At 37.3% G+C, this 23,787-nt stretch overlaps 1 protein-coding gene across 4 annotated transcripts in view; it reads right to left on the minus strand.

Annotated features, from left to right (window-relative positions):
* OGDHL (oxoglutarate dehydrogenase-like) overlaps positions 1-23,787 on the minus strand; it is a 51,613-nt gene that overhangs the window by 21,928 nt on the left and 5,898 nt on the right. For 2 of the 4 annotated variants that reach the window (XM_010567856.1, XM_010567855.1), the window contains exons 2-14: positions 22,489-22,668; positions 18,722-18,824; positions 15,288-15,403; positions 13,206-13,360; positions 9,515-9,661; positions 8,836-8,926; positions 8,147-8,326; positions 7,637-7,765; positions 7,072-7,251; positions 6,650-6,802; positions 5,180-5,282; positions 4,432-4,560; positions 1,958-2,108 (exon numbers count right to left, since the gene is read on the minus strand). In XM_010567856.1, the coding sequence (XP_010566158.1) occupies positions 1,958-2,108; positions 4,432-4,560; positions 5,180-5,282; positions 6,650-6,802; positions 7,072-7,251; positions 7,637-7,765; positions 8,147-8,326; positions 8,836-8,926; positions 9,515-9,661; positions 13,206-13,360; positions 15,288-15,403; positions 18,722-18,824; positions 22,489-22,668 (1,817 nt within the window). Of the gene's footprint in view, positions 1-1,957; positions 2,109-4,431; positions 4,561-5,179; positions 5,283-6,649; positions 6,803-7,071; positions 7,252-7,636; positions 7,766-8,146; positions 8,327-8,835; positions 8,927-9,514; positions 9,662-13,205; positions 13,361-15,287; positions 15,437-18,721; positions 18,825-22,488; positions 22,669-23,787 lie in introns of all 4 variants that reach the window. The other 2 variants (XM_010567857.1, XM_010567858.1) reach the window with 2 other exon arrangements.

Below are 23,787 nucleotides of genomic sequence, written 5' to 3' on the forward strand. Positions count from 1 at the left end.
TCTAGACAGCATTTCAGAAGTTCCAAAATAGCGAAAGCACTCCCAACGTGTTGTTTTCATTATGGCAATGCAGTATCTTCAGTTCTTCCCAAATTCTAGCTGATACTGTCTCTTCAATCAGTCCCAGATATTTGAGACATTATGTACTTCAAGGATTTTGGGGGAAGAAGGGTCTTCTCAGTACAGAGAGAAGATAAAATGACGTATACTTTCTATGTGTTTGCAATGTGGGTTTTTTTCCAATAAAAATGCACCAGCATTTGCAAATGTCTTCAGTTCTTAAAGGAAGTTACTCACCTTTATTATAAATGACAAAAACTCAACCACAGCTAAAAAAGAGCAGCTTTACTGAGAATGGCAGTATCTCTTAGATGTGTTTGTACCACAAGTTAAATTTCTAGCTATTCCTCTGCTGAAATGAGCCTCAATACAGTATAATAGACTGTCTTACACATTTCTGCAGTGTTCTCTTCTGTTTAACAGAGTAGTTGAATATTCTCTGACTTCCTTAGGTCTGAGGCATTTTTTTAATCTCACCCTTTATTGTCCCACTGCCCTATCACACTCGTAACAAAAATTCATCATCACACCATATGCTAATATTTTGTAGACCCCACTATCCATCAGGCAAACTCAAAACCCAGCAGTAAAGCAGAACCAGGTTACTATAAATCAAACATCTGCAGTACCAGCTTCAGTCCTGATCTTCACAAGAATTTACTTGAATAACTTTTTACTCCTTTTCTGAAAGACTGAATAATAATATCAGCTGGCACAGGAATCCTTAGCTGGTCTTTGCCAGTCTGAATAGCTTTTTATTTGAACATGGTTTTTATTTTTTCCCTATATTGCTGTGAACATAAAATTATTTTTATCTTAAACATCAAGAAAATCTGGATGCTAGTTCTGGAAAATCCTCTTCCACCAGTGAGAGAACTGGGAATACAGTATTCTCAAGACAAGTCTATAGGTGTGTGCTAGACATGACTAAGCACTCACCTGAAATAGGTGGCTACATTGCTAAACAATGAACATGTCTGTTCCTCTCCCAGGAGATGCTCACCACTTTACAAGACCATGGTACTGAAAATCAAGGAGGTTGAGAAATCGGGGGTGGGGAAATCTCCCTATTTTCAGTTTTGTTTTCAGGTCTTGTCCAAAGGATTTTGTTAAACTGCCATTAGAATGGGAGCAAAAAGAAGAAAGCCCAAAAGATGGGATACCAAATGAAGCTCAGCACAGAAACAGAGCACTGTACCAGAGAGGAGAGGCACCAAGATTTATCTCTCTTTTCTGCAAGCATTAACAATGAAGCACAGTGCAGCTGCTAGTTCATTCACCACCAGCAATGGGCTTCGCATCAAAGGCTTCAATTAAATACATCATTAACATTTTACTCCATGGAGAATCAGGTAAGGCAGCAGAACTGTATATATTTTACCAAGTGATCAGATTCTGCGTTCATTCATGCTCCACAGTCATTAAAAGTCTCGGTACAAAGGACCTTATTTCACTTAAAAAAGCCTTGCCAACTGGCAGCATGTTTGTTCACAGGATACCCAAGCTCCAAGCAGCCACCACTGGAATGGTACTTAAAAGACTTCAGAATCTGCAGCAGCAAATACCCTCCTTTTACTTCTCAGCCATTAGAGGGATTGAAGCTGAATTTTTAGCTTCAAATTTTTAGCTTTTAGGAAAAAAAAAAAAAAAAAAAAAAAAATTATTTTCAGCAAGAGAAGGAAGTATCTAAGAACATTTGTTCTGCCTTAAATACAATTCTTTAAAATGCTGTTTACAGAGACACAGGTGATTTGATTATTCTTGACTGCCAGAATCTATAACATTCAGATTGATACTGAATAGCCTCAACTTCCCCGCAGAAGACCATTGTGTTTAAAAAATGCCAAGGTGTTTCTTTAAGCATGGGACAGCATTTAACAGTTATCTCGGTACTCACCTAAAAGTACCTCTCTCCACATCCTGTCCACTTAGTCGGACATGGATCCCTTCTTTCAGAAAAGAGCCAAAAGCCATGTATTCTGCTAAGGCCCAGTCAACAACCCTGTTCTTGGTCATTTCCAAGCGGGCTCTCAAAATCCGAGAGAGTCCTACATTGGAATAAAGATCAGAAATCAATGGACCTACTTCAGAGGTATATTATATTCACATTATATTGACCATTCTCCTTCCCCACTGGCTAAGTTAAACACAAATCCTAATAGGGTCTACAAACTGTACTTCTAGAACTGAACTGCTAGCAAAGTAAAATAACTTGCTTCCCAGGCAAAGCGTTGCATAATGTTCATACCTTGTTTTAGAAGAAGAAAATAAGATTGGCCATGTAGAAACTACTGAGGACAATTAAAAAGACTCATGGTGAAATACTTCTTCCTAAAGTTTTTTCTTCACATCTCTAACACCAAGTACTGTTTTATAAGAGACTGAAAATATCAGCTATTTGGTTCGTTATTTTTTTCTTCTCTCTTTCTCATTTTATCTTGGCATTTGTCTAATTAGACTTCTGGAGATGTTACAAAGTGAAACAGGCTGGATTAATCAATAGTATGAATATCATATAAATAGGAAATTGTAGCAGCTGCCAACAGATTTTCAGTTGATAACCAATAGCTGTTTTTTTACAGTGAAGATTTTATAACTTGCTAAGCCAAAACACAAGTTACAACACTGTGACTTTTAAAGGGAATAAAGCTTCAAAGCTGCACACAGATGCTTACAGCTTTGAGGCTATAAGCCTCGTGTATTCAGTGTCACTTGACACCATCTTATTTTCATATCTGAACTGATGCTTTTGGTAAGCTGTCCTATTTGTTATTTTCCCATATTTCCTTTTGTTACTTTCCCCATTTTTACAAAAATCGCCCTGCTTTCTTTCCACGTAAAACTTTTCTCTCATCAAAATTGTTGCATTTTAAGTAAAAAAAAAAAAGTGATCTTTTCTCTTTAGAATATACAAAACATTTGATAAAACAAAATAATCTTCCAATTGTTTGTTGAAAGATTGCGAGATAGTAAGCTGTTTCATTATAGTGGAAGGACAAAGTACTTCAAAAGGTGCTCTTCCCCTTCTAATTCTCCCAAAATTTTCTCTCTCATGGCCTTTTAAACTGCGTAAAAGAATCTAGCAGACCAAAGTTTGCTTTGAGCCATAAATCTATCTTATATACTGGCAAATATGACTTAGTGTCAATGGTTAATCAAGTTACTAAAGAGAGACCATCTTAGCTTTTTAATTAGCATGTCTAATATTAAATTTTATTGGCTGACTATAATTTCAAATTTAACAGTGTCACAACAAAGCACACAAATGTTTAGAAGAGATTTAAAGTTCATCAATTAATTGTATCTGCTCAACAAGCTTGCAGTTGATAACTGGGAATGCCCTACCATCATTAATTGTAACTGTTTAATTGTCCCAAAGGAACACAAACACATAGAACATCTACAGCAGACACACTTTATCCCTTGATGGATGACTCTGGAGAAGAAAGATTAGCTAGAGATTTTACACAGGAAAAGAGCTCTTTCTCCTGATCCTAAGTACATTCCCTACAAGCCAACAAAAGAAAAAAGTTCCCTTAACAAAGTGTCTCCAAGTTTCCCCCTGGAATGAACGTCTTATTGCTCCCTGTAGAGCTGTTAGACTTCAACCTCACCAGGGAGTAAAAGAATTAACTCAGAACTTTGACACAGTGTCGGGGCTCCCCAGTGAGACAGGCACATTTAACTTCTTACTGTAATAGATGCCAAATTCAGAATTGACTCTCTTCAGACCAAAAGCCAAGACTTTGAGAAAACACTAGATTTGTACTATCATCAATGCTAAATGATAAGTTTAAAGAAAAAATTGTCTGAATTTGCCTACTCAGAGTCCATTCAGCTGTACTAAAATTAGGCTCATAGTATATCAGCAACATTGCCAGGTCTGAAAAGACCAAGCTATATTCCTGAGTAGAAAATTATCTAACTACAAGAAAAGTGTCTTAAGTGGACCTCAAATTACCACTGGTTTTAGCATTAAAAAACCCCACATTAATAGTGCTTCCTGAGATGGGTGCCTTACTTCCCAGTAAGTCCCACAAATGTGCTGCATAGAGGCAGCATTTTCCACAAGGACTTGAAGAATGAAAGGAGGTATTAACTGAACGTTACAAAGAGACTTTTAGCTCCCTCAGAGGAAAATCTATTTTAATGAGGTAGGGAACAGAAGTGTGATACTGAAAGAACATTATGCTGAGAACAAGCAGCAGGACCTTAACTGTCACATTCTCCTTGCCCATAGGGTGGAAGAGTTAAAATAAAAGTCACAGGCATTCTCCTCTTTGGGAAATGGCCCAACAGCAACTTGTGTGCAGAAATATAAAATCTGAGCAAGAAACGTAGCCACTAGGAGAAACAAAGACTCCAGCTGACCTGCATGTATTTTGAAGTCTTTGACTGGCACTGAACTAGCTACATTGCCAATGTGAGTCAGCAGGTCTTCTGAAATGCCAGTTGGAGGACAAGACATGCTCTTGGGTTCTCCATCCACGTTAAAGAATCCTGGAAGTAAAAGATTTGGTGAGATATCCAAGGACTGATTAAGAAATATCTACACTATCCACAATTTATTTAAAAACTCACAAGTCATAAAAAATATTCTAAGCAGAAGCCTAAACCTAGTTCTTCACCTTTCACTGGGAGACACAATCATTTTGATTGTCTGTATGACAACAGCACTTGATCTTACAGGCACACAATGATCCAACTATGTGGGCAGAGGCAGCCAATAAAGGCATATGGCACCTCAATCCCTCCAGAGGAAAAAAAACAAAACAAAACAAACAAACAAAAAACTGGAGCATGAGACATACTCCTTCTTCCTGAAGGCACAGACAGGTAACACTACAGGAAAAACACTTCTCTGCTAAACTGAAAAGACATCTTTTTCAAAGTCACACCTTTGCACTTTTTTTTTTTTTTTTTTTTTTTTAAGAAAAGCATCTCTTTCAAGTTGATCTGGCAGAATGTCTTATTTACTATTAACAGGGGCAAACCAAAGATCACATTTTATTTTAAAGGAACACTGTCTGATAAAAAACATTTAAGAGTCCTAGAATATGGACTCAAAATAAAAGCACAATACTATTAACACTAGGATAAGTGAAAGGACACTTCTTACCAGGCCAAGGTGAATCAAGCCAGTGCTTGATATGTAGGATCTTATTATCCTTAGATCTAGTATATGCTTCTTCACATATTCTATCATACTTTGCAATTTCTTCCTGTAGAACAAAAACTTTCTTTTTAAAAACAGATAAACATAACACCCTTGTATCTTACAGATGACACCTATCATTCACTATGATAAAAACAGTTATTTAACTTCTGAAGAAAATTTAGTTACAATTATGCAAACAAACAATTTCATTTTATCTAGGATCAAATTGCCTTCTAGAAACATGCTTACCTACATTACTCTAAATAAATTATTTAGTTTATTGGACAGGGGTTACAGAGGAGAGTACCAAGAGCTGAAGTTGCCAGCATTACTCCAGAATGAGACAGAACTGAAGTACCAAATATAATTTAGTCATACTTTAAGATCAGCATTATCCAGCACTCATACTTCTGGCTGTCAAAGCCACTAAAGACTAGAAGAGAACCTCCTAGAAAACTAGTCTGGCTAGGAGAGTCTAGCTCAGAATCTGCTGGCCACACCTGTCAATGGCAACAGATACAAAGCCATATTCTGCAGAGGCAGAATGCTTCTACGATATCTATGTTTCAATCCAAACCTACACTCAAGTTACTGAGCTAGCTAATCTTTAAAGTAATTAACAGCAATGTTGAGCTCAGTCTGTACAGCAAAACATCCATCCAGGATCCTGGGTCCAGTCACCAAAGCCCATGCCACTACTGGCACACTCTTACAATGATTCAGGATAGCTAGTTCTGCATGAGCTGTGATCATTCTTGCAGATAACGGAATGCACCTATACAAACTGCTTTTTTGTTGATCTGCAATACTGTGTCACTACATAGTTAGCCACACCTTCTGAGAAAGTCCTTTGTTGCATCCGCACTCTACACATTCCCTTTCAAAAAGATTAAGGTTAAGATCTAACCAGCTTAATACAGGCACCACACTTTACACTTCATCCTTCTGGAATATTTCAAATGATCTCTGAACTTAGTTGAATTATTGCAAGAAAATAAAAAGGTTAAACTGATTTTAATGCATTATTGCTGGATACAAGGTTATCAGTATGAAGCTACAGTTATACCAGTGAGCATTCAAATACTGTCTTACTGTTGAATCAAGGTTCTAAAGATGAAGAACAACAGCTGACAAATGCCTCCATCTCCAACATTGACATCTGATCACCTTTTACAAATCTCAGAACTGAAGCAAATTTTTTTTCTGTGCAATATGTATTAATTACTTCACAGCATTTTCAGTCCTTTTATTACAACAATACTATTTATTTTACATGAAAATCCAAACCGAACTGAATCAGAAAGTGTCAGAATCAGAAAGTGAAGACATCACAGTAATGAAAGGAACGTTTTTAAGCAGTCAGCGTACAGTGACAGTTGTGTCTTCCTACTGACAGCTTCTTAAGTTCCCTTTAACTCTGTTGATGTGTACCTCAAACTCCTGCAGTGTTACAGTCCCATCTGCAATCAGTTTGTCAGCATACTTCTTCAGCACTGGCACCTGCTTATGAATCTGCTTGTACATTAGAGGCTGGGTGAACATCGGTTCATCCATTTCATTGTGCCCTCTCCTACGGTAACAAACCTACAAAGGGAAAGATTGTTTCCGTTGGCAAGGAAAAATGTAAAATGAAATCTTTCAATTTCATAGTTTTACAGAGATTTTAGGAGGTTTATGGTACAAAAACATTTATGGATCCCTGTGGGCCTGTTAGTTGTTTGGTTTTTTTAAATGAAGAAACTAAAGGCCGTTAAAATCAAAATACGTCTCTTGGCTGGGTCTTCTAAGCCACAGAAAAATAAGAGAGTAGTACATAATGCACAGAACGAAAAGTTGAGAAAACCAAGACTTACCAAGTCAACCACCACATCTTTATTGAATGTGTTTCGCCATTCTGCAGCTACACTGCACACATACATCACTGCTTCAGGGTCATCAGCATTCACATGAAAAATAGGAGCGTTGACCACACGAGCAACGTCAGTAGGATATGGAGATGAACGGGCCATACGGGGGTCTGTGGTGAAGCCAATCTAGAAATTCCAGAAACCTCCATTAAAATAATCTGCACATCTCCCTCTAGTTTGTTTTGAATGCTTGAGGTTTTCATTTAATAGTCATTTACACAGCAGTAGTATCAGCTTTTCATTTTGGCTAGCCAGCTTCTTTTTGCTCCCTTAAAACCAAAACAAAGCAAACCTAATCCACTTAAGTGTTACAAATTGAATGAAATAAATGTAGGTGATAAAATATTATCCACTCAGAGTTGCTAGATCCTATGACCATTTTCAGGAACATCTTAACCATTCTAATAAACAGAGGGGACAATGCACCCAGCTAATAACAAACAAGAATAAAAAGAAATACACTAGCAACTATTCAGCAGACAAATTGATTGGAAAATGCTCCACTTGTTACCTGGTTGTTGACCACAACATGAATAGTGCCATTTGTGGTGTAGGATGGGAGGTCACTAAGATGAAACGTCTCATAAACCACTCCTTGTCCTGCAAAGGCAGCATCCCCATGTAATAATATGGACATAACCTAAGAGGGAGGATTATACACACATATCCACACATATATTAGAAAGCAAAAGTGCAATTTAAGCTTCTCAGCAGGATTTCTTTGCTCCATATTTCTGTAGTGCTTATAAAATAGAACTGTATTTTTATAATAAACCATAGACTTCTCAGCGTTCTGCTGCCTTTGCTCAGTTCACAAATGAAAGAAAGTTTTAAGCCTACTTCCTGAAGTTACCCTTGAGGTACCATATCAAAAACCTTATCTAGTTCAACAGGTGATATATCCCTTTTGTGAAGGAGGAATAGAGGAGGACTCTGTGATATAAAACTACTGGTAAACTACTTTTCTTAAAAATAATATGAAAAACTACCAGTAAGATTTACTATATTAAACAATCTTTACCTTTTTCCCTGCCGTATCCCCTCGATAAAACTGTTCAGCTTTTGTTTTCCCTTGCACAACAGGATCAACTGCTTCCAAGTGAGAAGGGTTAGCCATCAGGGACAGAGTGATTTTCTTGTTTGTTGCTCTGTTGATCCTCTCATGGTACATTCCCAGATGATATTTTACATCCCCAGATCCCTAACATGCAAGATGTAGTCACAATTCAGGAATGTCATTCGTACCAGCTGCATCCGATTGACTATGCCTAAAATTTGTGCTTCAGTCTGAAAAATGCATCTAGCCAATTGTACATCAGTATGCACTATGGGTTTGACACTGTAATTTCAAATTGGAACACTGTTCCTATTTTATTATCTCAGTGTCACTATCCAGTATTGGATAAATATTTACAGAATATTGATACTGATTTAATTTATAAAAAACAAAGATAGATGCTTAGAGCTTATGAAATTAGTCAAATGACCTAGAACTTATCCACAATCATTCCTGAGATTCCTTCTGCATGTTAGAGGTACAGTATAGTCTTTAAATTTGTTAAGTTTCACCAAATCATATTCTTCAAACTAGAAGACAATGCATTTCAGCAGCCGATAATGCTATTTTCATAATAACCATGACCAAAATTACTAAAAACTACCTTGAATGTTGACCTCTCTCTATATAGATCTATTGAAGAAGCATCTTACCTCATCAGCTGCTTCAAGTTTGGGATCAAACTGACAGAAGATCTGCTCCAGCTCTTTTCGGATTACATTAGCCAATACATTCAGCCTACCTCTAAGAAAATTCCAAACACAGTTATGTCTCAAAAATGGTAATAACAGACTTAACAGCATAAAACTTATCAAATCACCAAGCCATGCTGTCAGAAATTTGCAAGTAAGAAGTTCACTGCAAACTTTTGAACCTGAAACCCTTCATTCTACCCTTCTTCCCATTGCATTCCCACAGACATTTTGTAACACCTAGTTATCCAAGTATGAACGATGAATTTTGTACTATCTAGCAGTCTTAATATAACAACATTAATAATTAATTAAGGAAGACTGCAAAAAATAAGTCTGATACTATCTCACCAAGCTTTCCCAGTTCTAGACTTTATGCAATGGGATAGATACCACGGCTGCTGTCACATTTGCTTGCAGCTTCAAAGTACACTGAGGTGAGTTTTGCTAGCATTTACCTGTGAAGCCTGCAGACTCTCACTGGCAGGTATTTGTTACGGTCCCGTGTTACCATTACTCGCTATGACTGACGCTTGCTACACTAGCTTCTCTAATATCAACTTAATTAATAAAATTCTAGAACCTGAAACTTGTCTTAAGACAATAAGCCCATTTGTTGGGGGGTTTCCATTGACATTACCTGTGAGGCATCCCCATAATAACATATTCAATTCCCATTTCACTGGATTTATCAATGATGGTCTTAAGCGCAGGAATCATTACTTCACATCCTTCCAAACCAAATCTCTTTTCGGAAGACCACTTGCGAGCAAGGAAGTCTTCAAATCTTTGCCAAAAAGAAACCCAAAAAACCAAGAGACAGTGTTTGTATTAAGATAATGTAGCAAATACTTATTGTCCAACATCTTTTGGTAAATAAAATTACATTATGCTATTTTAAGACATCTGTGACTACATGTTTTTAGGCCTCTGGAAATAAGTCACATGTAAGGAGGGAGACATTGGAGAGAATTAGGTCTTCTTTCTCCTTCATCTGAAAAGTATTTACCAGGACTTTGAAACAATTCAGAGAGGAAGAAACTCTCCACCTCAGACAAAATTCACTTCCCAAGTTAAACTCTGTTCCTTCCCATGTACACAAAACGTATACTGACCACTGGGAAGGCAGAGTGACAGCAAAGTCGTCTCTTCTATGGATTGAAGAAAACATAACAGAGAACCTCTATTTTCTGGAAGTAACGATTAAATACTTGTAGAAAACCACAGGAGAAAGCATGCCTATTTCATAGGTCCTATTCGAAGGCAGGGCTGCTCAGACTGTGTGATGTAACAGTTGGTAATGTGCCAAGAACTAGGACACTGGCATCTCTGCCTCAGCTTCAGCGGGAGAAAGATGTCAATCCTTGACAGCTCTATGTTCTTTCATTTTTTAATGCATTTGGGCCAGAGGCAAAGTGAGTGGTTAAAAAGCACCTTTTAACAAACGTTGAAAGGGTTATGTGTTGTAAAGCTTGGAGATACAAAAGGCAAAGAAAATATATCTTCATGAAAATAACTGTATTGCTTACATCATCTGTGCAATGCCTCGACTCATAACACTGCAATAATCCATTAATACTCAGCTTATTCCTCACTTAGAATGCTGACATTTACCTCTTTAGATTGAAGTCCTAAAAGCAGTGAAATGAAAAGTTGCCAAAAGACTCTCCTTAGCTCACCCATCAATACCCTCACAATTCAGTCATCTAAACAACAAGCCAGACCCTCAGCTGAGCTATACTGCCAGAATTCCTCGTGGAAATCTATGGGGCTATGCCAGTTTATATAAAATGAAAGTGCGTCCCATGTCACCAGCAAGTCCTATAGGGCAAATCGAAGTGGTGTACACGCTGCCTTCCTCCTCTCTGCAGCTGCAAGTTAAGCCAGTACTGGACAATCAGAAAGTTCATTATTTAAGGCAAACTGCTGCTAAGTGTGCAGAACTACAATATTTCACAGTCACGTCTTGCAAGTCCCCTATATGCCACTGTGAGTTCACAAAGGCTGGCAGCTCATCTGCTGTCACTGCATGTATTCAGTACCCAGTGAGGAGCAAAAGTCTTAGGAAAGATGGTTGCTTTCAGAAGGGATAATCTAGAAATGTTTGACCTGCACAGGCTTAACAAAATGCCCAGATTAGACTACACAATCAGGGACCAACATGTTTACTAATGCATAGAAGTGGCCCAAAGATATACAATGAGTATTTTACAGGAGGAAGAGTTAAAAGCGAGCTTTTGTTCAATAACCTATCAGTGAACACCACAAAGGATGAAAAATCCTACTTTAAAAAATTCAGTTTCAAGTACCTGAACTATGTAGTACTTCGAATGAACTTTTTTGAAAACAGTATTCATGAGCAAAATGATGACTATCTGCTTTACAAAGCCACAAATCTCAGGAGCACAACCAGTTTTACACAAAACCAGATCTTTTTTTCTTGATCATTTTCAGACAAAAAAAAGCATACTAGAGATAGCTGCATAGAAATTTATGTAAAACTTTTTTCTTCCATTTTCAGCAGACAACTAATTTGGCAGAAGATGGACGTTTGGCTCCTTTACTCTACTAGGAACCGCAGATCTTCCCACAGCTTAGACCGGCAGGAATAAAAGCACAAATTCTTGACTCAAAATAAATGGAGATGGTTCATACTGAGGGCTTGTTAAACAAACTTACTCAAGGGCAATATTCACTTGACCATTACATGATGTTTTTATTTCTGTTTAAATGAAACTTTTAACCAGAGAAACAATCTTGCCATAAGATTGGCAAACAAAACACCTGGCAAAATTATCTTCCCACACCTCCAATGAGCACCTCATTTTTAAGTCTCTGAACATAGAGGCTTGTCGTGGTTTAACCCCAGCCAGCAACTAAGCACCACGCAGCCGCTCACTCACTCCCCTCCAATCCAGTGGGATGGGGGAGAAAATCGGGAAAAGAAGTAAAACTCATGGGTTGAGATAAGAACGGTTTAATAGAACAGAAAAGAAGAAACTAATAATGATAACACTAATAAAATGACAACAGCAATAATAAAAGGATTGGAATGTACAAATGATGCGCAGGGCAATTGCTCACCACCCGCCAACCGACACCCAGCCAGTCCCCGAGCGGTGATTCCCCACTCCCACTTCCCAGTTCCTATACTAGATGTGACGTCCCATGGTATGGAATATCTCTTTGGCCAGTTTGGGTCAGCTGCCCTGGCTGTGTCCTGTGCCAACTTCTTGTGCCCCTCCAGCTTTCTCGCTGGCTGAGCATGAGAAGCTGAAAAATCCTTGACTCTAGTCTAAACACTACTGAGCAACAACTGAAAACATCAGTGTTATCAACATTCTTCTCATACTGAACTCAAAACATAGCACTGTACCAGCTACTAGGAAGACAGTTAACTCTATCCCAGCTGAAACCAGGACAAGGCTTAATCAAAAAATGTGTCTTCATAAATCTCCAACTCTTGTGTTTATCAAAGGATATACAAATTGTTTCAGATTGTAAGAACTGGAACAAATCTTGTGCCTGAGAAGACAGTCTTGTTCTAGAGGTGAGAGAGTAATTCAGTCTCTGGGATCACTGTATTTCTATACAGATAGCCACAACAGGAGCAATCAATAAGCTGTTTCAAACATGCTTTCATATATTGCAGAGACCAAAACTCCTGCTGCCAGATCATGCAGCAGTACAGCACATCTTGGCATACCTCAGAAGGAAAAGGGCAAAACCAGGACCTGAAATCACATTATGCCTCTTAAATCCAGTCCCATCTTGGCACAGCTTTCCAAAGAGACTGTTAGCATCCCAGCAAGTCAAACAGTGCTCATGTCACCATTTCACCCATCTAAAAATTCCCCTTGAGCTGACTATTAGGATGGCTTCCTTTGATAATGTGCTACTACAAAGATGCACAGTAGATAGAATACAGCAGAAGATCAGTATCCAACATTGTTCTGACACCTACTTTCTGAAACAAGTTATGAATCTTCAAAACAGCTGCACATTACTAGTCTGTTGAAACAATTTTTTCCCAGTTTTTCTCCGCAAGCCAATGAAAACATTGCCAGATATGCCACTAATGGCTGCGCAAGTGTTACAGACCACAACCTGCCTTTTAAGAAAATAGTATACTGAAAGTCACTACACAGACCCTGACATACCTCACAGCACACACTTTCCTTTGCTATCGCAGCCAGGTTAACTACACCCACCTGTACTCCAGTAACACGGATTTCACTTAAGACTCTTCACCTCCACCTCAGCAGTTTACAGACCACACCAGCTTTCACGCAGCAGTCACAGAACAGTTTCCCAGCACCACCCCAGCATACCTCATTGAGCGCACCAGCCTTGCCAACAAAGTCCTTTTTTCCTCATTAGTAAACTTCATAACTCCCGGTGTCTCAAACTTCTGCCGGATCCACTGGCACTGCTCCACATCATTGATGAACATAAACTCCAAGCCAATGTGTTGGCAGTAGGTATTCTAGGATGTGAAAACACCAACAGAGAAGCTTTAGAAGTTAATGGGCCATAAGGAAACAAATATATTTTTAAATTATATTTTCTGTATATATTACTCTTCTGAAAGCTATCTTGTCTTCTTCCTCTTCCACTCTATCTTGCCCAAAGCAATCCTATAAGCAAATAAATTATTTTACCGAATCTAGTTTTGTGCCAGAAAGCTTTGTCTACAAAGTAACATTTCAAAATTTTGAATCTGGAAGATTCTCATTTGGTAATACACTGAAAGTAGGCCAATAAACCTGCCTTAAACTGACGCATATTTCACCTAACTCGCTACTGTTCTTACAGGATAATAGAGTCTTTTCTTTAGATGCACCAGCAAAGATTTCAAGTCATTTATCAAAATTTACCCTGTCTTTTTTAAATGCTACCTGAAATGAGGCAATAAAGACAATGAGAAGACAGCTATGAAGCCTCATGCAAATTATCTGAAAACTGTCAAGTCTCAGAAGGCTGGAAATCTGAAAAAGAATCCAAGCAGCTGAGAACAGAGAAAGGACAGGGAAAAATGGAAAGACACTTCAAGAACATCCTTGTTGCAATTTTTAAATTTTCCTATCTTAAAAAGAATATTTCACCAGAAAAATGTGTCCAAAATACAAGTCAACAGAAATAAGACCTATTGTGAGTTTAATTTGGGGAAAAAACACTCTGAACACATAGTATGTGCTCTCTGCTGCCTCTAAAGAGGAATTTAATGTTAACTTCAATAAAAAAAGAGCCAAAGCTCCAGAGAGAAGAGGGTTATTTCTCTTTAACACAAATCAGTTCCTTGAGGCTTTTAGATTTTGCTATTGATTTTGTCCATTCATTTGCCCATTACAATTTTAAGGGTTATCTCTTGAAAATTGCTGCACAGACATGCTAGAAGTGCAAAAACCAAAAAGCAAATATAGAGCTCAAATGCACATCAGAGATGTTGTGGCTTAACAACTTGCCATGCTTCAGCTAAGCTGATGTAATAGTCAAACGTGCAAGTCAACACATTCTCTCACATTTACAACAGGTCAAAGTCATGAACTCTTATATGCTCAGTAATTATTTTTATTTTTACATTCTTGTAACTCAGTGCCGCATTTCATCCTTTAAAATATTTCCTCACCCCTAGGCCTTTTAACTCCAATGGATTTCATTACCATGCAACAGAAATCTCTACAACTTCAGCACTCCAAAGTCCTGGAAAAACCACAATTAGGAATACCCAATACTTACTCACTCAGTAGTCTAAAAATTCATTACCATTCCTACTTGCTGTTTTGCTATTTGGAGTTGCCCTCTAACTACATTTATTCCTTTAAATTATTTTTGTTTTAAATTATTTTAGCTTTGATGACTTCACATGACATAACCATATCACCTGTCAGATAATGAAACTCTACAAAAAGGACTGGGGATGAAAAACAAGGACCATTACTATCTACAAGCTACAGCTGGGCTTTCATGAATTTGGTACCCAACTCTCATATTTTTACTCAGGTAAAAGTCTCACTAAAGCTAGGGCTCTGAGACCAACCCCTGCATGTCCCGAGTACTGTATGCAAAGGTGTTTTATCTGTGGTAGGACACTTAAAAGACAAGTTCTAAAGGCTCTACTGCTTTTAAACAATGTCAGCTCTTTACAGAACTAGGGCCCGAATCAGCATTGCACCATGTTCATTCCTCTTTTATACTCATCCTTAATCTATGTATCTCAGATATCCAGGCAATGAAATTAATGGTGCTGCCACCTCTAGAAAGAGAACAAGGGTTATTTTTAATGTAATTTGAAGTTGTTACATGCTCTATTAATAACTGACAAATGATAAGGTTTTTTGTGACTGACAACTGGAAAAAGTTCACTTCTGTTTGCATTAAAACAGTCACAGATCAAAAAACATCCCACTGACCTCCAGCCTTTTGATGATCTCTCTTAAAGAAAGACTGTTCTCACTTCCTCCTATGAAGGTGGTTGTAGGCAGCTGAAAGACTTTGTCCAAATCTGATTCATGCAAACCATAAAACCCTACAATAGGTACATTATCAATTTGTGAAGCAGGATAGGAGACAAAAAGGAAATGAGCATTGATTTTCAAACCACCATGAACTAAGTTTAATAAAGCAATATTAAGAAAGAAGGTACCAGATTAAAAATTGAAAGTGTCAATATTTTGAAGGCATCTATTAGTACAATGCACTTTAGTCTGGATTTTAAAAAGAAATGTTTTAATTAAATAGTTATTGTTTGATTAGAAGTACCAAACCATTCTTTCTTAAATGCTCAGACAGAACAACTGAAATTAAAATTACCCAAACCTTTTTATATTTTACCATATTAGCAAATATGCCATCAAATCTCCATGTTATATCTTGCACTTCACTGTTTAGTAAAATAACTAAGTGTAATGATTGGGATTTCTTCCTTGCTTTGCCATGAACAGCAAACACAAAAAGAACCACTTTTCACAGACAGAACCAGTTGGTTGGAAGCATACTAGATTAATTTATACAACATCAACAGACTAAGAGAAAATACAGAACGTGTTCAACGTAACACTGTGCAAACACTCTAGTAGAAATTCCAAGGTATCTCTATTCACTCTCTTTCTCTTTATAGGGAAGTTAGTTTGAAATAGCCATGTAATTACCCGTACAGCTCTATTTCCCAATCAGCGACCCCTTCTAAAACAGACTTTCACACCCCAGCCCTCCCACTCCTCCACCAACTAAAACAAGGGCTTGTTTAAGCATATCATCCCATCTTGATTTAGATATATCTAAACTTGTTCTGACTGAGAATATGGTTTAAGAAAATATTTAATTATTATGCAGTTTCAAAAGCCAAAATACACAACAGACAAGACTGAAAGACTGGTATCAATGCAAGTTAAAGTCTTTGCATGATAAAGTTTAATCTAGAACTGTTAAACAAAGAAAGGAAAGATAGTTTCTTACAAGTGTAAGAAGCAAATGTATAAAACTTATATTACATATTACATACAGTTATATAAACATATATACATAAAAATTATATGTGTGTGCACGTGTAAAAATATTTTCAAACCCAAAACCAGCTTCTCTATTTTTAATTTCGAACTCTTTATCTTCGTTCGAGATAAGCTGCAGGCATCTACTTTAACACTGATATGACAGCCTGCACATAACTGTTAAAACAATACAGAATAGTGGTCCGTATGCCCTGTTAAATGAATTTTCTGAAGATGAAAGCGAAGAAGTAATTTGGAAATGAAATAATAACAGAACTTAGTATTTAGAGTTGAAGTTGGGCCATAGGACTACTTTGCCACCACTTTTACGCTACAGCACTGTCAGTAATAACACATTTTGTGGTTTAAAAATAATATATTTCTAAATATTCATTTTGGTTTTAATAATAATTTTAATAATATATTAAACGTCAAATCTGGAGTGACCAAAAAAAGTGTTTGTGTACCACTATTTCTCCTTTTCAGTACCATAATAGGTTCTTCCAGCACCAAATTAATTCTGTAATGCTAAAAAAAAAAAAAAAATAAAAATTAAAAAAAAAAAAAGAGAGAGGAAGGAGGGGATGAGAGGGGCTTTAATGTCATTTGAAACAAAGCAGTGCTAACATCCTTTTTTTTTTTCCCCTGACTTTCTCTCAGACTTCACAGGCTCTTCATGTTCTATCATGCAAAAACCAGAACACGTACAGGAGTGATTTGGGCATACACAGAACATCTGTGCTTTGTACTGCAGCACTGCATATTTACTGAAGCATCACCTCATGTTTAAAGAGATACAACCTTATTGAACTTCAATCGTGCAGTAGGTACACCTGTAACTAGCTGTATTTCTAGAAGCAACTCCCAGAAGAAACTTCCTACCAGAAGACTTCTCAAAAAAGAAACCAGAAGATGGAACAAAGAAAATGCACAGAAAAATCAAACACTAAAATACTTTCTGTACCACCAGAGACCTTTCATAAGTTTCCTGCCTGGAACATTCAAGGACAGGCAACATTTGAGATCCTTCTCTTTTGCTGCGCCAAGACAAAGTTAGAAATGTTGTTTTCCCTCACAAACTATTACATCAGTTGCACCCTCAGACACAACCCCCCATCTCATTCAGAGCTCTAGCATATTTTTCCTATGCTCATGAGGGCTTCAGTATGATGCCTTCTGACTAGTCATGACACTCTGTACTTTAAAGAAATTTGTGCTGACACGCTAGCAATCACCCATGCTCCGAACAAATTATATTTACTCAGTAAATGTCTAATGTATTTTCTTGTAGGTACTTTCCTTTAATTAAAGCTGACAAACTTCAAAGAGAACCCCTGATTTGTGTAAGCACCTCTCTATTTACCATCTTAAGCACTCCACTGCCTTTATATGATCAAGGGTCAGAACTGCTTCTTTCCCTACCACTGCTTCTTTCCCTACCACCAGAAAAAGAAAACACAGCAGCAAAGAGACAGGAGATGTACTTAGAGTAAAATTAAGTAGAATGTGTTTTATCTCCTACATGCACTATGTTTTATGTCTGGTGCAAAAAGCTTCCTTACATACCAAAGAAAAATTGATTCAGTGTCTTTACCAAGTAGAAAATCACCTTTTAAACATACCAGGTAGACTGAAGAGCAAAGAAAAATCAATCAGATGGTTTTTTATTCAAGCAGAGAGGAGCAAAGAAATTGATCAGTGCAATTTCTCAAAGACATGCCCTCTTTGCAACCAGAACAATCTTTGCAAAAGCAAACCCCTAGTGTACTACACTCCTCCAGCAGTAAACTAAAATGATCACCGTTGGATTATATACACAAGTCAAGACTTCTACACTTTGAAGTTATCAGAAGAAAACATGGAAAGAGACTTCTTCAAGTTACACAGAAGGAATAAGTATCAGAGGCTAGAATCCAAATTTGGTATGAAATTTACCCTAAGTTCCTCTATCCAGCATCTTGTTTATTGCTTGTTTTGACTGGGGACATCTGAAGGCTAGTCAATAGGAAAAACAAGTATCAAGCATAATGCTATAAAAGTAATTTAGATTACCAGAATCTTGCCCTAACGTATTGATCAGTATTAATTTCTCATGTGGTTCAAAACCATGAGATTTGGGGGTTTTATAAAGTGTTTATAATCATCATTCATCAGCAGGTGAATTCATAGGAATCTCAGAGTAGAAATTCTAGCAGTAGTCCTGAAATTTCAGCCTCCTGACAGATGCTCAGAGAAACTATTTCATGATACCAGCAAGCAGAAAAGGTTCCCTGAAATGTCTTATTAAATCACCTCAGCCCAATGAGTCAAAAGAGGCAAATGACCTTTGTAAATAACAAGGCATACAGTGTACGCACCAAGTTTATCGATTGTAGTGATTAAGTCAGATGGAATAAACGAATCCAAGTCTGCATCCAGAATTCCAAGGGGATCCAGCTGAGCCACATGATGGCCACGGATCTGAAAATGGAGGAAAGTGAGAGAAAAATGAAATCACACTAACGAAACTCAGATGAAGGGAAAAAGTCACTGATATCTCTCCATAGCATGTATATCAGCTGTGAAGTCCAATAAGCAAATTCCACTAATGTCACGAAAGGGTCATATTTCCCAAGTTTTCCCATAAGAACAGGAAATAAGCATTATACCTCTGGATATGTATACCACCTCTATTAAAAATTGCTGAATACACATTAGAACATAACCTTTATTTTGGCTGACATATAATTTAAACTGGAATTACACTGAAGTTTAAGTCAAGAAAACTACTAAAGATCGTACTCTAAATCTCTGGGAAAAAAATCAAAAAACAATGACTAGTCTATAGATACTACCATTTGCTAATTCAGTCATTTTGTATTTTTGCTTGAATCCCCCTTTCTGCAGCTGCAGAATACTAAAATACTTTATTGCTGACCTAAAACATAGATTGGTGCTGAAGACATTTATATTGGAACTGAAGAGATCACTCTTCATGAGCTCTGCTCCACATCAGATAGCATCAGATAGCATTTATTTTAATTCATAAAATTTCAGGAATTTCATCTATGATAAAATTGACATTCAAGACACCAAAGAATACAAATTCAACAGGGAATTTAGCCAGCTTTCAGTTATCAATATGACTGGTGTTAATGCATGCCACAAGGTGCTATAAACTAATGCCTTATATTAACATATAACATTGCTACAGAAGAAATAACTAATTGATTCAATAAAGCCACACATAAACCCCAATTTTTTTGGTATGTCTCTTGTGCATGACTCTCATATACCAAATTAGCTCATTAAAAGCTTTTTATAGATTAATATATTAATATTTTCTCCTTAATATTTTTCTTTTTAAGGACAAATTCAGATCACTTGGGTAGAACTGCATTCACACTACTAGTATCCTAATTGTCTCTCGAAAAAAAAAAATCTTAATAAACTGCAATATTAATAATGAATTACATCACACAGTAATAGAGTGTGATTAAAGTGTGGTTCATCACGAAGGGACTTGTAAAAACACTATTCAAATGTTCTACATTTGCAGAAGAGTTCATAACAAAATGCTTTCTACTCATACGCAAACAGAAATATGGCATCTTTTTTGGAACCACCTGCCCTGTAAATTCAGCCTGGCCTCTGAGATTCTTTGCATCTCATGAATCACCAGTAATAAAAGTCTGACAGGCCAAATGATGCCCACAGCAACATCTGTGCCACCTCATTGTTTACAGAGGCACAAAGTCTATCTGACTGGAACTAAGCAAACAATTCTGTCTCAAGCATCATCAACAGGAAAGAATTCACCTCCCTAAGCTACATCTGCTCTGCAGTATTAGTAGGTAGAGGAAGAGGATTAGCAAAAACACCAAAACCCAGAAGAGCAAATAAGTAAAGTGCTGTGCTATATTTCACTCCAGGAGCAGTTTGGTCTTTTATTTAAAGACAGTATTTTCCTCAATATCAAGTTATTTTTTAATAACTTCCACTTCTTTCACTGGATACAGAAAATAGTAACAACATCAGAGATCAACCTTGTGAAAATACATGCATGGAAAATTTTCATCAATTGCCATAAATTTGACTAAATGCAAGTATGGACTACCTGAAACTAGACTTGAAAATCATGTTTCCTAGACAGAGGTGAAAAAAAAAATAAAATCCACATTATAAATTAATTTCTTGAGTCTTCTTTTATCTAGACTCATTTTTGCTTAGCACACACATTTCATTGGAAATCCTTCTTTCAGGGCATCCAGTGCTCTGCATTAGAAAAAGCAATAGATTAACTGCCTTTTCAGAAGACCAGCTCAACAACCACAGAGCAGTTTACCACAAAAATCATAAAATACTGACAGGTTTGAGAAATGAAAATTCTGTATCCTTCTCCATTTCATTTCATTATCAGGCAAAGGAAGGTCACAAATTGATTGTATCCCTTCAACACTGAATTTAGAGGATATTAAATACCTTTTAAAAACAGACAGTTGCCTTAGGTAATCCTCTTTTGTTTGTCACAGACACATTGGTGCCTGCCATTTATACAGATGTTTCTGTTCCATCACTTGAGTTGGACAGCACACAAATACAGGAAACAAAATGGCAATCCCTGAACTATTTTCAAGTAAATGGTGTCAAAGCAGCCTAACATTCTCCAATTTTCTCTAATTCTTCAACAAATTTTTACTGCAAGCAAAAGTGAATGGGCTGAAGTGGTTGTTTTGGACATAGCTATTTCTAAGCAAATTTTGTATATTCTTTATATTCACAAACCTTTCTACTCTTTTACAACACCTCTCCAACAGCTGGAATAACATGGTTCATACCTGAATCAATGGTGACAATGCGATGTGCACATAAAAAAAAGTTTTTTAAAAAAGTTCTATTCCTCTGATGATAGCAAACAGGAGTTAAAATTCTTAGTGCAGGGCAGAACAGATCTGCTCAAGTCAAACTGTAACAAACTTCTTGGGAATTTACATACTTATTTAAAAAAAAAAAAGAAAAAACATTTTAAAAATCAAACTGGAATATTTTGCTCAACACAGATCTACATGTTTAGAGGGTTTTTTTTGTTTCACACTGTTTTTAAGCCTTTTATTGAAACTAAGATATTAAACACATGTCTAAATAAAAATGTTTAAACTTCTTTTACATTTAGAAAACATCTAACCACTGTGCTATTTCCAAAATCCTTCTTCTTTTAAAGGAAAAAAGGAAATTAGACTTAATTTCTTAATTTAATAAAAGGTTTAAAAAAATCTGAGTGTGAAACAAAGTCAGCTTTGATGAACAGCTCTCTAAGAGAAATTCATCAAAGCTGACCCAAACTCAGTACCACCAGCCTCCCAAAATTCAGCTTCTGGTTAATTCATTATTTCTCCTTTGTCTTTGTACCTATAATCCTGCTCAAATCAGGAATCTCAAAATTCACACTAGACATATGAGAAGGCAAGCACATTTCCTCCTTTCTTAAAGAAAGGTAGTAATATTTAGAACTGAAATACAAACTCTTCCAGAGGTGAAGACAGACTCGGATCATGGAAAAGTTTGCTGTTGAAGAGAGAAAATAGTTCTTACTTCACCGCACACATCAGGAGATTCATTAGTACTAGTATATCCAGGACAATCCCCTTCATATGAAGCAAAACTATTTGAGATAACTTAGTGTTCCAACTTGGTCAAGTAACTTACTGAATCAGAGGCACACATACACACACACAAAAAAATCTTAATATAGTCAAGTGAGCCAAAAGAATAGTAAAGGGTAAGCTTTGACATGTTTGCCTCCTGCTCCTGGTAAACGGGGAAAAAACAATAGATTCATATTCCCTTTCACAAATGACTATCTCCATAAAGAGCTTTCAGGTTAAGTCAGATGCCCAGCACCAGGGCTGTGGGCAATCTGAATCCTGAGTTTGCTAAGCCAGAGGAGCATCCCAGTCTTAATCCAGGACCTCAGTGTTCAGACACTGTGCAGGGAAGAAAAGAACGTCTAGTTCAAGACGTTTTGGATCAGGAGCAAGACAACAGGCAAGAGTTAAGACCAGAAGACAAACAAGAACATAAAAAGGAAGAAAAAGGTTGTTTGCAAAGGAGAGGCCCTCCCACACCTACCCCAAAGTACACTTACTTGGTATGCTCTTATCAAAGACTGCACAGCAAGGTGATCTTCAACAAGCTTTTCAGCTTTACCTGGTGTCTGGGCCAGGCCATGGCTCTGAAGAAACGATGCCTTTCTTTCCAACTGATCTGGTAGATGGGGATCATATGCTTGGCCAGCATTAGCATTTTGGAAAAACACGTCCCAGGACTGGACATGTGTACAGAGAAGGAAAGAAGAAGGAAAATTTATTACCTCAAACAAAAGTCTCAACCAAAAGCAGCTCCTTCAAGCTGCAAATGGTACCTCACTACATTACAGTATGAAGTACCACTAATAGCCAGCAAAAAGGGAGCACTGATAAGTTCACGTCTTGGTAGCAACCGTGTGTTTCATTTACACAGAGCCTTTTTCATCTAATTTCTTACACTGAGCTTGTTCAGTGGAAAACTCGCCAGCACATATGAGTGCAAAGCATCTTCGTACATTATTCATTCACACAGCTCTTTTTAACTGTGATGTTTATTCAGGCAACCAGTAATGGGTATGACATTATGCTGCTGGTAAAGCAGTATCACGCCTATAAAACTGAAAACCTTAATAAATGAAATTAATCCATTCCTTTAATGATACTAAAAGAATTTATGATACTTCAAGACACTCACTGAATATGCCAAATCAGAATCAGTCAGTCCTTAAGGGCCTTTCTTGAAGAAACTGTTTAAAAGCAATTACAGCTTTTCTGAGTGAGGCTTTTGGTCTAAGATTCTTTCCTCACTAGTTTAGGTTCCTCTTGTCGTGGTTTACCCCCAGCCAGCAACTAAGCACCACGCAGCCGCTCACTCACTCCCCCCCCCATCCAGTGGGATGGGGGAGAAAATCAGGAAAAGAAGTAAAACTCCTGGGTTGAGATAAGAACGGTTTAATAGAACAGAAAAGAAGAAACTAATAATGATAATGATAACACTAATAAAATTACAACAGTAGTAATAAAAAGATTGAAATGTACAAATGATGCGCAGGGCAATTGCTCACCACCCGCCGACCGACACCCAGCCAGTCCCCGAGCGGCGAATCCCTGCCCCCCCCCACTTCCCAGTTCCTAAACTAGATGGGACGTCCCATGGTATGGAATACACTGTTGGCCAGTTTGGGTCAGGTGCCCTGGCTGGGCATGAGAAGCTGAAAAATCCTTGACTCTAGTCTAAACACTACTGAGCAACAACTGAAAACATCAGTGTTATCAACATTCTTCACATACTGAACTCAAAACACAGCACTGTACCAGCTACTAGGAAGACAGTTAACTCTATCCCAGCTGAAACCAGG

The sequence above is a fragment of the Haliaeetus leucocephalus genome, unplaced genomic scaffold (assembly GCF_000737465.1).
Source record: "Haliaeetus leucocephalus isolate CR32 unplaced genomic scaffold, Haliaeetus_leucocephalus-4.0 Scaffold229, whole genome shotgun sequence".
In the NCBI taxonomy this organism is placed as follows: Eukaryota; Metazoa; Chordata; class Aves; order Accipitriformes; family Accipitridae; genus Haliaeetus; species Haliaeetus leucocephalus.